The sequence below is a fragment of the Triplophysa rosa genome, linkage group LG21 (assembly GCF_024868665.1).
Source record: "Triplophysa rosa linkage group LG21, Trosa_1v2, whole genome shotgun sequence".
Classification (NCBI taxonomy): Eukaryota; Metazoa; Chordata; class Actinopteri; order Cypriniformes; family Nemacheilidae; genus Triplophysa; species Triplophysa rosa.
The window spans coordinates 1,190,241-1,201,483 of NC_079910.1; the positions used below are offsets into that span (position 1 = coordinate 1,190,241).

General features: G+C 41.8%; 1 protein-coding gene across 1 annotated transcript in view; it reads left to right on the forward strand.

The window, feature by feature from the left end:
- The first annotated feature begins 487 nt into the window (after nt 1–487).
- Nucleotides 488–11,243, forward strand: part of znhit6 (zinc finger HIT-type containing 6) — a 25,274-nt gene continuing 14,518 nt past the window's right edge. Inside the window, exons 1-8 of the mRNA XM_057319340.1 lie at nt 488–657; nt 890–955; nt 1,048–1,154; nt 1,243–1,331; nt 1,892–1,995; nt 6,251–6,316; nt 8,501–8,581; nt 10,582–10,662. Of these exons, the coding sequence (XP_057175323.1) occupies nt 581–657; nt 890–955; nt 1,048–1,154; nt 1,243–1,331; nt 1,892–1,995; nt 6,251–6,316; nt 8,501–8,581; nt 10,582–10,662 (671 nt within the window). The 5' untranslated portion in view covers nt 488–580. The remainder of the gene's footprint in view (nt 658–889; nt 956–1,047; nt 1,155–1,242; nt 1,332–1,891; nt 1,996–6,250; nt 6,317–8,500; nt 8,582–10,581; nt 10,663–11,243) is intronic.

Consider the following 11,243-nt stretch of genomic DNA (forward strand, 5'->3'; position numbering starts at 1 on the left):
TCTTTTAAAATAAAAAAGTACTTTAAATATTCTTAAACTTGAGGACCAGACAGTGTTTCAGAGCGAACTTCGAGCTCAGTTAACGTCACGCAATACTTTTCTGTTCTTGTTATGAGAGCGATACAGATACGAAAAAACAGATACGAATGCGGTTTATATGAAAACCGTGTAGCGTTTTCAATTTCAGGTTGTTCTTTTTCTTAGTTTGAATTTTGATGGTTTTGACTAGAAGGGATACAGCTACTTCTACTGAGCATGCGCACTCAATACCGCATAATTTGTGTCACACTGAAAACAGTTGATTAATAATTTGTATTATTGTAAGGTTAGGTTTGGGGTTTGGGGTAGGTGTAGGCGTTAGCTAATGTAATTTATTGTAATTATATGGCGATATTTTGCACCACTTCCGGCAGAGCTGTATCCCTTCTAGCAACAACCAATATTGAACTCTAAACCCGACTGTCGTAAACTGTCGTAAAGCGCGAGAGCGGAATACGGCAGCGAGTCACACACGTGTGCGGAGCGTTCAATGTTTTCGTGTGGGTTGTAACTCCGAAAACTTTTTGTTGATTTTGTGAATATGATTTCTGTCATGGATGATAACGACACAGCGGAAGATGAGCGTAGAGGTGTGAAACGCAAGATGTCTCTGTCAAGGTCAGATACTTTAATACAAAGACGTAAACGTGATAGACGTGAGGGGGCTGCTGTAGAGTTTGCTCAAATATTCACTCGTTTGTGTTTATATTCCGTTAAAAACAGTTTCAACGGTAATGAAAAGATGATAATACCAACCATACGTATACCATAAAAATAACATGATGGGAGAGTTTTGTCTGTGGTATTACCATCTGATGCCTTCTGTCATGCATGTGTTTATGTTGTTCAGATGTGACGTATGTGGAACAGAAGAGGCCAGATACAGATGCCCCAACTGTATGAAACACACATGCAGGTACCACATCTCACGCACACACACACACACACACACACACACACACACACTGTTTAGATTTGTGTCCAAATGTGCCTGTTGTGTCTGTGTAGTTTGTCCTGTGTGAAACAACACAAGATGTCTTCGGGATGCAGTGGAGTTCGAGATAAGACAGCATTCATCTCTCTCTCTCAGTTTGATGAAATGAATCTTCTCAGTGGTGAGGACCTGATTCCTCTGGCTAGTTATCTTCCTCATATGAAGAAGTGAAGGGTGTTAATAAATGTTGTCCACTGGTTCTTCTGTAGATTACAGATTTCTGGAGGACACAGATCGACTGAGACAAAGTTCTAACAGAGACGCCGTCCTGCACGCCAGTCGCCGACACCCGAAAGAGGTGAGACCTCCCTGAACTTTATAGCACTGTAAATGTCGTTTTTGTAATCACTTCACCCAAAAACAAAAATTCTGTCATCATTTACTCACCCTCTCATCATTTCAAACCTGTATGACTTGCTTTCGCAGAACACAGAAGAAGATATTTTGAAGAACGTTGTCAACTGGACCCCATTCTTTGCATTGGTTTTGTGTTCGTACAATAGAAGTAAATGGGGTCCAGTGCTGTTCGGTTACTAACTTTCTTCAAATATCTTCTTTTGTGTTCTGAGGAAGAAATAAGGGCATAAAGCTTTGAAATGACAAGAGGGCGAGTAAATGATGACAGAATTTTCGTATCACTTTAAGACCAACGCATGGTGGTCCGATCTAAAAAAAAACACAAAGATTCATGTTGTTTCCTAACACAAAGTGATGTAAATGTAATCAAAATGAATAATTCTGATATCTATTATGAAAAACATGTTTATAAAAATGATTTAAATGATTGTTTTCAAGTATTTGCCCGTGATGGTGGTCACATGTTTAGAGCATGCGGTCTCTCGCTCTCTTTTTCTCAAGGGCATGTGGTTAATCCGGAAGGCACGAGCGGCTAAAGTCACCCTGAAGATTCTGCCCAAAGTGTTCAGCAGACACCGAGAGAACACCACAATCTTCAGAAGAGCGTAAGGCTACGTCGTTGTTGTGTATCTGAAAGCATCTGTGAAAATTCCTCTTGGACTGAATTGATTGTTTCAGGTTTGCAACGAGCCACAAACGGCTGCACAACTTTCACAAAACGTAAAATATGGAAATACTGTTAGTTGTATTGAGTTTTGAGAACGAGTGAAGTTGTTGTAGATGAATCCACACGGTGGCGCTGTTGATGAGTGCATTCAGTACATCCGTTTGATGACAAAAGAGTTTCTGGGAGAGAGATTCAAAGTTCAGTTTCATGTGGCTACACAAAGTCATGATGTTGTGTGTGTGTGTGTGTGTGTGTGTGTTCATGTTTGTATATCCCGGTGGGGACCTAAACCTGAATACACACCAACACATGGGGACTCGTGTCACCGTGGGGACCAAAATTGTGGTCCTCGTGGGCACAAAAGCTAATAAATTGTACAGAACAATAGTTTTTGAAAATCTAAAAATACAAAAAGTGTTCTATGATCTTTAGGTTTAGGGATAGGGGATAGAATATACAGTTTGTACAGTATAAAAACATTACGCCTATGGACTGTCCCCACGGAGATAATAAACCAGATGTGTGTGTGTGTGTGTGTGTGTGCGTGCGTGCGTGCGTGCGTGCCTGCCTGCCTGCCTGCCTGCCTGCCTGCGTGCGTGCGTGCGTGCTTGCGTGCGTGCGTGCGTGCGTGCGTGTGTCATAGATGTGTGATTCGGAACAACCCGACATACTGCAGGAACGCTTATAATTACTCGCCGTTCTTTTTATTAAGTCATTAATTTCAGTAAAGAGTTCAGACCAGAAATGTTCTTTTGACCACGCCTCCTTTTGTGACATGATGGTGATGATTGGCTGAAAAGCTTGCAGGGACGGGTGAGAGCGTCAGTGAGTTGAAATGAATCTGGATTTAGTGAAATGGCATCCAGCCAGACCGTAAACTATTGCAAACTCAATAAACAACAGCAATATTTATATTCACAGAACATAAAAAACCAAATGTTGTTTGCTTGAGTTGACTGGGCTGTAGATGTTAAATGTAATAATTCACACAGACAGAACGGCGGTATTTGTATGTGTGACAGAGCGGGGCAGATGAGGGACAGGAACAGGTTTCCGAATGTACCGAGTACACAATATGAGAAGCAGATGTGAGTGAGCGACACACTCGGCCTGCGACGAGTTCTAGAAAGCCAACAGTGCGTCTCTCTGTTTCCATGTCCTGCCGTTAAACCTGTCAAGTGTTAGCCGTGTGCTCGACCAATCACGACGCAGCACGCCAAAGGTCACGTCTTCAGCCGCTGTTTACCAGTTGCACACATGTTCTGAATGATGTTTTATCATCCGTGAATGAGGCTAAATGGCTGTGAAGCTGTGCCGTTCGTTTACTGTTTTGTTCTCGTCTCACGCGGTCGGTATTGAAATCTGTCGTGTAAAACAAAAATCTCATATTATTCCGACCGTTCTTGATCAAAGGCGTCTGCAAATATTGACTTGACACTTTGAGTCACGCTTCAACTGAGTTAAATGGTGCAATGCAGAAATATTTAGTAGTGCGTAAGTTTACGTCAAGGCAACGTTTTAACGTACGCACAGCGAGTGCGACCGGCTCGGAGTTATTTGGTTAAACATTTACGCACGTTTTCACCTCGTACTGGCATCGTCTTGTGTTTTGGGATGGATGCCGTCGCAGATGTAACGCAGACCTCAATTTGCAACATTATCTTGAGAACGGGCCAGATTCGGAGTGTTTGAACGTGTACGTGCCGTTGCCTTTGGGAAGTCCTGTACAGTGCTGAATTCATCACTGGACGGGACGCGCTGTACATGTCCTGAGACTGAAAGCCAGCTCACGTCATCTTGGAAATCAGTCTGTAGTGTTCACGTCTATACATGAGAATCTTTACATTTTCTGATCGTAACATGCGTGGCTTCGGTTTAATAGGTTTGTTCGATAGCACATCTATACTTGAACGCTGTTGGTCATGTGACATTATCTGAGGCTTCAGGGTCTTGAACACTTTGTTCTTCTGATCATGAGCTCATGTGATGTGAGTTCTGAATGCTTGTTGGGTTTTGTGGGTGTGTTTTATTGTTCATTTCATTTTGCGTGATGATGTGTGACGTTTGACACGACACAGAGGTCAGTTCAAGGTATTGGTGACTTGGGTTTTAATTTGAACGTGATGGAAATGAGGAATGTGGAGTTATCAGATGCAGAGCGCAGGACTCCGTGTGCTTTGGCGCTTGTGCATCATGCATGGAAAGATCTGGTTCCTCATTCCTGTCAGCCGTAGCTAAAGTCACCCACAGTTTTATGGGAATGAGGTTTATTGTGCCATGTGTTCACACCAAATGCGAACAATCGCGCTCCACGCTCTTCAGTACTTGCGGGAAAAGTTTGTTATTTTCGTGTGAGAGACGCGAAAGACATCACGCGACGGGGAGTGGCTTCACGCGTCCGCACACGTCAAACAGTAGGTGTCAATGGGCGAATTTCTCGCTCGAGTTGAACTTTTTCAACTTGTGTGCAAGACGCGGCAATCGCACCACCCCGATTCACGTCATTCGCCTCAAGTTCGCATCTACCCAGCAAACACAGAACTAATTCTTAGGCTAAAAAAGAATCTAATGCATTGATTTCATCCTCCATATTGTGTGGGATGATGTATTTAACTTATTTTAATTAGATTAGACAAGCGATGGATAAAAACACAGCATGGATGTACTCGGTACTGACGTGTAGTGAGGGCAAATGGACCCGAGAAAAATGTTTTAGCCTGACGTTCTGGGAACGTTACTTTCTGGCTCCCAGAACGTTATGGGAAGCAAAAACGAAAGTTCTATTTCCGTAGAGAAAACTTTCCTGGAGAACCAAAATGAACCTTAGAAACTAACGTTCTGGGAACCAAAAATTGTTAGCTGGGTATTCGCGTCTGCATTGACTTTGCATGTTATTTACTTGCGCGAATAGCTTATTTCGCGTTCGGTGTGAACCCAGCATTGGACCTCAACCGGTCGTCTTCAGTACTTATAAGGATTCCTCCTCTTGTTTAAAACATGCGTGTCGTCCTCACCTGCCAGCGTCTCTCTCATCGAAGTTTCCATTCCTCGACGGTGATCTCGCACCTGGTATCTCCAGCCCTTCCTAGCCAAGCCTCTCTTTGGTCTCGCCCACCAAGCCCGTGCAACCATATAAATTCCATTGCCTGGAGGACGGCAGACCACTGGAATGTCTTTACACCTGTGAATGGAAGCCGTCCTGCACCTCGACAGCCGCCTCGGCCTTTCTGTTGAATCAAAATGTGCATATTCACACAAGAAAATAACTGGTGGGGAAAGAGTTAAAGCTGTCTTTATTCCACTGCTGTTGCTGCTGTGTTTTTCACCACGGTAAAGGGGAGTTGTCTCTTGGCTTCAAGCTGAATTGGATCATTTGCAGGCTGAGATTTCGTGCGGTTGGCATTAGTTCTGACCCGGTTCCAGCGGGATGGGCTCCCGCAGAACTTAGGGGTCTGATATTTTATTTCCATTCGTCCCATGAGGTCAAACCGTGCCAGGATTGCGGTAAGCGAGCCAGATTGGACTGAGGCAGGCCTACACACCCTGTCAAGAGCCGCTGGTGATGATGGGATTGCGTCAGAAGGCTTTGAGGATGAATCTGCAGAGCGGTTTCAGGGAGGAGGTGGTCGGCTTGGAGACTTGATTCGTGTTCTTTGGAACGGCGAGTCATTTTAATGTTTGTGCTCTAGATTAACTTGTTTTCAAGGTTTGGGCCGACGGTGAAATAAACTGAATTATCGTCATTGAGAGCATGACGAGTGGCATTAGTGACCAAACGCACCCGTCCAAACACACAGCAACACTGTGAAGCGTGAATGTTGTTCCAGTAAATATCCACCAAGCTGCCAACCGTCTTCACGTCTGCCTCGTCTGTGTTTCCAAACAGACCTGAATGAACAGACGGCCTCTGTCCACCAACTCCTGCAAGCGTCACGTCTCGCTGTAATATCGTCACCGGATCATCTGACTTCTCTTCCAGCGTCATGAAGTTTGTCACCATCTGCAGATGGTTATATCCGTTTTTCTGTGCAGGAGTTTATCTGGGATTTCCAGGCTAGAGTGTTTTCAAATTCTTGTCCGTGAGCGTGCTGAAACATCAAAACTTCTGTATTCAGTTAATGATGTTTATTACAGTATGAGATGACAGTGAAACCAAAACATGACTTGAATGTGATTTGTTTGATTTTTTCCAGTGATGGACGAGTACATTGGCATCTGAAGATCCATTTTCCTCAGAGCGCTGCTGTTTATTCAGAGAGGTAGAGTGCTCTTCTGTCATGTTATCTGTGAAAATCAACCACGGGTTTTACTTCACATGAAACAAAGAAAATGCTTTACTATAGTAAACCAGGGTAACCACTAATTAACCGTGATTTCACTGCAGTTTAACCATGGTGTCTGTTGTAAAACAAATGTGCTGTGGTGCGGATTATTGTGTAATTTATCATTTATATTATTTATAATTTTTGTAATTTATTTTCATGTAGCATCAAAGTTTTAGTCTATATTTCGCTCAAGTAAATTATGAGTAAATTTTATATTAGTTACGTTATATCAGTATATTGCAAATAAACAAAAACTGCAAACATTTTCACATAGTTTTGAAATTCAATTCAAATTTATTTATATAGGGCTTTTCACAATGTGCATTGTTCCAAAGCAGCTTTACAGGAGAAAAACACAGCAAAGGTCAAGCACAGCACAGTTCATGGCGTTTATAGAACAAGCAAGATCATTCTAGTAAATAATAATTAATATCTAATAAATGCAGTCTCCCGGTGAGCAAGCCAACAAGGCCCTGTGGCGAGGAACCCAAACTCCAATGATGAATAAATGGAGAAAAAACATATGGAGAAACCAGACTCAGCCGGGAGGACCAGATCTCCTCTGACGCGTCACAGCTGCACTCAGTTAGTTTGATTGAAAGTTACTCAGTAAATGCTTATGAAGACTAGAGAGAGCTTATTAGTTGTGATTTATGAAGTTTCATTTGTTGAAACTGTATGGGTCTCATTTGGTCTTATTTTGTGACTGATATCAGACAACAGAGGAATGTTATAAGCAGGGAGAATAATAGTGACATAATGTGACTGAGTGCAGCTATAACTTCACACTGCTGTCATGTGATGTAAGTTTAGCATTAAATACCAAGTATTGTAAATTTAGCATTAATGTGACAAATAGTCCGTCTTTGCTCTTGGTTGGGGATGGGATTGCCTGAGATGGAGCTGGGATGGTCAGTCAGTCCGCAGGCTCTCGCAGGAGGATGGCACGGGATGTTCAGCTGGATCTGGCGTAATCTCTAGTTGGGCATGGACATATGACGTTCATCTGGGCCTGCCGTGATCTCTCCCTACATCGGGATGGGCAGAAAGAGACTAATTAGTGTAGCTGCTGTTAATTAATTTTAGCATGAAATGATTTTCTAATGGTCTCTTTTAGAAAATTCTAGAAATGTCTGTAGCACAGGGAAGGTGGGATGAAGCGATGATGGGTCACGACCTGTAGAACTCGGTTCGTGAGGACAGTATTAGTCATAAAAGACAAAAACCATCAAATGTACACTTCTGAAGTTTTCGACGACTCATTTTTAGGAACTGTTAAGTTAAAGGAGTGGTTCACCTTCAAACTGAAAATTCTCAGTCATCATTCACTCACCCTCTCGTCATTTCAAACCTGTCTGACTTTCTTTCTTCCGCAGAGCACAGAAGAAGATATTTTGAAGAATGTTGTTATCATTGCGTTGGTTGCAATAGAAGCAAATGGGGGGCTGTGCTGTTCTGTGACCGACATATTTCAAAATAGCTTCTTTTGTGTTCTGCAGAACAAAGACAGTCATACAGGTTTGGGATGACAAGAGGGTGAGTAAATGATGACAGAATTTTCAGTTTGAAGGTGAACCACTCCTTTAACTTGTTGTTTTGAGCTCAGTTTTATGCCAGTACCTTGCCATTTCTGCGTACGAGTAATAATGACGAAATGTATAAATGTGTGAAAATATTTTTTGATTGTTTTTGGGAGAACTAGATGGTAAACCAAAATTGGATTTTTGTATTCATCATGTCAAACTTCATGCAAAACACAACATTTTTTAAACAATTTGTTCCATTGTTTCATCAGTCTGCCAAAAAAGCATGATTTCAGTACTTTTACTATAGTAAAACCATGGTGAATGTCTGTAGGAAAACTAGCTGTTGTATATCATTATAGGGATAGATCACCTTTACACGTCTTTCTTTTACTCCTCATGTTGTTCAGTGGCGCACAAAACAAATGATCACGATAACTTCCGTGTTCTATGTAAATTGTTGCAGTAAACTCACTGTTAACTGTTATTAATCTGTGGTCGTAAACGCGGACTTCACGTCAAGTTTCTTCAGAAAACACCTTTAATAACACCAGCACCAGAACTCTTTCTTTAAAGGCTTCATTTCTTCACACAGGTTTCCTGATAACAGAGAAGTCCGTCAGATTCTTCACGACTTCATTCATCCATCAGAATCAGATCCAGTCAGACGTCAGAAGTATGTATGAACTCATCTCATGTCAATTAACATGCGTTCAGTCTGACCTGACTGTGAGCTCACCTGCTGAACCCGGACCACCATCATCGAAACAAGATCAGACTGAAGAAAAATGCACACGAGTCGATACTAGAGTCACAACAGAGCGCACCAGTCAGATTGTTGACAGACGTTGATACTTGTAACTGGGTCATGTCGTGTCAAATCAAGCAGAAGTTGGCTGAAACAAAAGTATAATTCTTTTTTTCTGGGTAAATGAAGAAGAACGCCAAATGATTAGATGCTGTGCATGAATGTTTAATGAGTAATGCAGTGTTGTGTAGAGGCGAAGGGGTGAAAACCCAAATTACAGCGGATGAAAAACTGACTTTAGTAAGATGACAGCATCATTATATTATTTTTACACAGAGATTGGTAGATATAATCATAGAATCCGTTGACTTTTGCAAGCTTTGTTTTTGTTACATGCTAATGGTGGCCATTCAAATGTGAGAAAAGAGCACTTTTTATGTTCTTTTTCCAAAGTTTGCATGCCTGTGTGTCGCGAGGTGTTAAGAGATATCTTAATAAACTTTTGGATTCTGGTTTAAAATAAACTTGTCTTTCAGTATCCCCGTGTGTAAGGCCCTATATGCCACAATCCCAGAGATATGGGGGTCATTTTCAGTGGCCAGAAGTCAGATCTGGGTTACTTGGCATACAGCAGATACTTACTGAAAGTCATTTTTCACCCACTTTAGGCCCGATTCACGTCTTGCGATGCGAGCGTGGTGGTTAATGATGTGAACTTGGCTGATGACATCATTTCCTGGAGGTCACAGTGTCTCATGTCTGCATGATGTAAAGTGGGACGGTTTCTGTTTCGTTGAACTTTTCCAATGCACAATGCAGGAATGACTTTGCTTTTGGAAACACGGAGCGTTGAGTGTTTGGTGGATTGTTCTCTGTATGGAAAAGCTTGTGTGTGTGCGTAAACACATTTTGATTTTAACGTTAAAAATGTGAATGAAGAAATGATGTCCCGGTCTAACCTCAGACTCAAAATAAACTGATAATGGGCCATAAAATCAACACTCGAATAGAGTTTGAGGACGGTTCCATTGTGTTCTTCGGTCAGACAGTTTTATAGTTTGGAACATTTTGATTCTACAGATATTTCATCAGCTGAAGGTTCAGTCTTGGTTTTAGAAATGATTTATTTCTCAAATTAAGTAATTTATTAAACGTGTCAAGATGTGGTGAAATAAAAAGATCCAGAAGTCCATCAATCAACCGGATTCATTTTATTTTGTTGTTTCATCACTTCTCTACTGTTGACTGCAGATGTTACTGTCAAACATCTAGTTTTTATGCTTGTGATGTGCTAGAGACATTATTGTCAATATTACAAAAGTCATTCAGATGAATTGATCACAAACATGGCCGTTTCTTTCTCAACTTTAGTAATGGGGTGTGTAGATCATTCAGGAACAATGGACATCAGATTACTTTATATGCCAGAACATGCGACAAACAAAATGAAATTCTCTTTCTAATATTAGCCAGAGCATCTTTCATCAGATAGATGGATGTTTAAATGATTCATTGATGTTAACTCCTCTTCTTTTGTTAGGTAACATGAAAGGTGGATGGTTTTGATTTCAGGAATCATCTGTTAGAACATGTTTCACAGTTCCATTTAAATGCTTTTCTTGTAGTTTGGATTCTTCAAGCTCATGAGGAGGTCCAGAGCAAGAAACTTTGTGTTCGTCTTTGTGAATGTGGTCATGTTTTCAGTTCTGTCTTAAAGCTGCTGTGGGGTGCCAGTTGTTCTCTATGGTTTATGTTTTGGTCAAATTTTAAAGCAGCATCTCAGAAGGAAATCCCAGAATGCATTGCAGCAGGGTCAGTGAAGGATTCCTTGTAGATGTGTGTCTGTACAGAGGTTATGAGGCTTAATTTTGTACTGAAATCAGTTTTGATTGGTTGGTGTTGATGTGGTCATGTGATGTGTTTTTCAGGTTAAAGGTTTACGTCCAGAGCCCTCAGGAGGATATCAAAATCTTTATGAGATCAGAGCAGGCACAACCCAACACTCTCAGGTAACACCTTGTCAGTCTGTCTGTCTGTCTGTCTGATGTCTGTCTGTCTGTCTGATGTCTGTCTGTATGACGTCTGTCTGTCTGTCTGTCTGTGTGATGTCTCTGTCTGTGTGATGTCTCTGTCTGTCTGTGTGATGTCTCTGTCTGTCTGTGTGATGTCTGTCTGTCTGTCTGTGTGATGTCTGTCTGATGTCTGTCTGTCTGTCTGTCTGTGTGATGTCTGTTTCTGTCTGTGTGATGTCTGTTTCTGTCTGTGTGATGTCTCTGTCTGTCTGTGTGATGTCTCTGTCTGTCTGTCTGATGTCTGTCTGTCTGGTGTCTGTCTGTCTGTCTGGTGTCTGTCTGTCTGTATGATGTCTGTCTGTCTGTTGCTGTCTGATGTCTGTCTGTTTGATGTCTGTCTGTCTGTGTGATGTCTGTCTGTCTGTCTGTGTGATGTCTGTCTGTCTGTCTGTGTGATGTCTGTCTGTCTGTCTGTGTGATGTCTGTCTGTCTGTCTGTGTGATGTCTCTGTCTGTCTGTGTGATGTCTCTGTCTGTCTGTGTGATGTCTGGTGTCTGTCTGTCTGTCTGTCTGTGTGT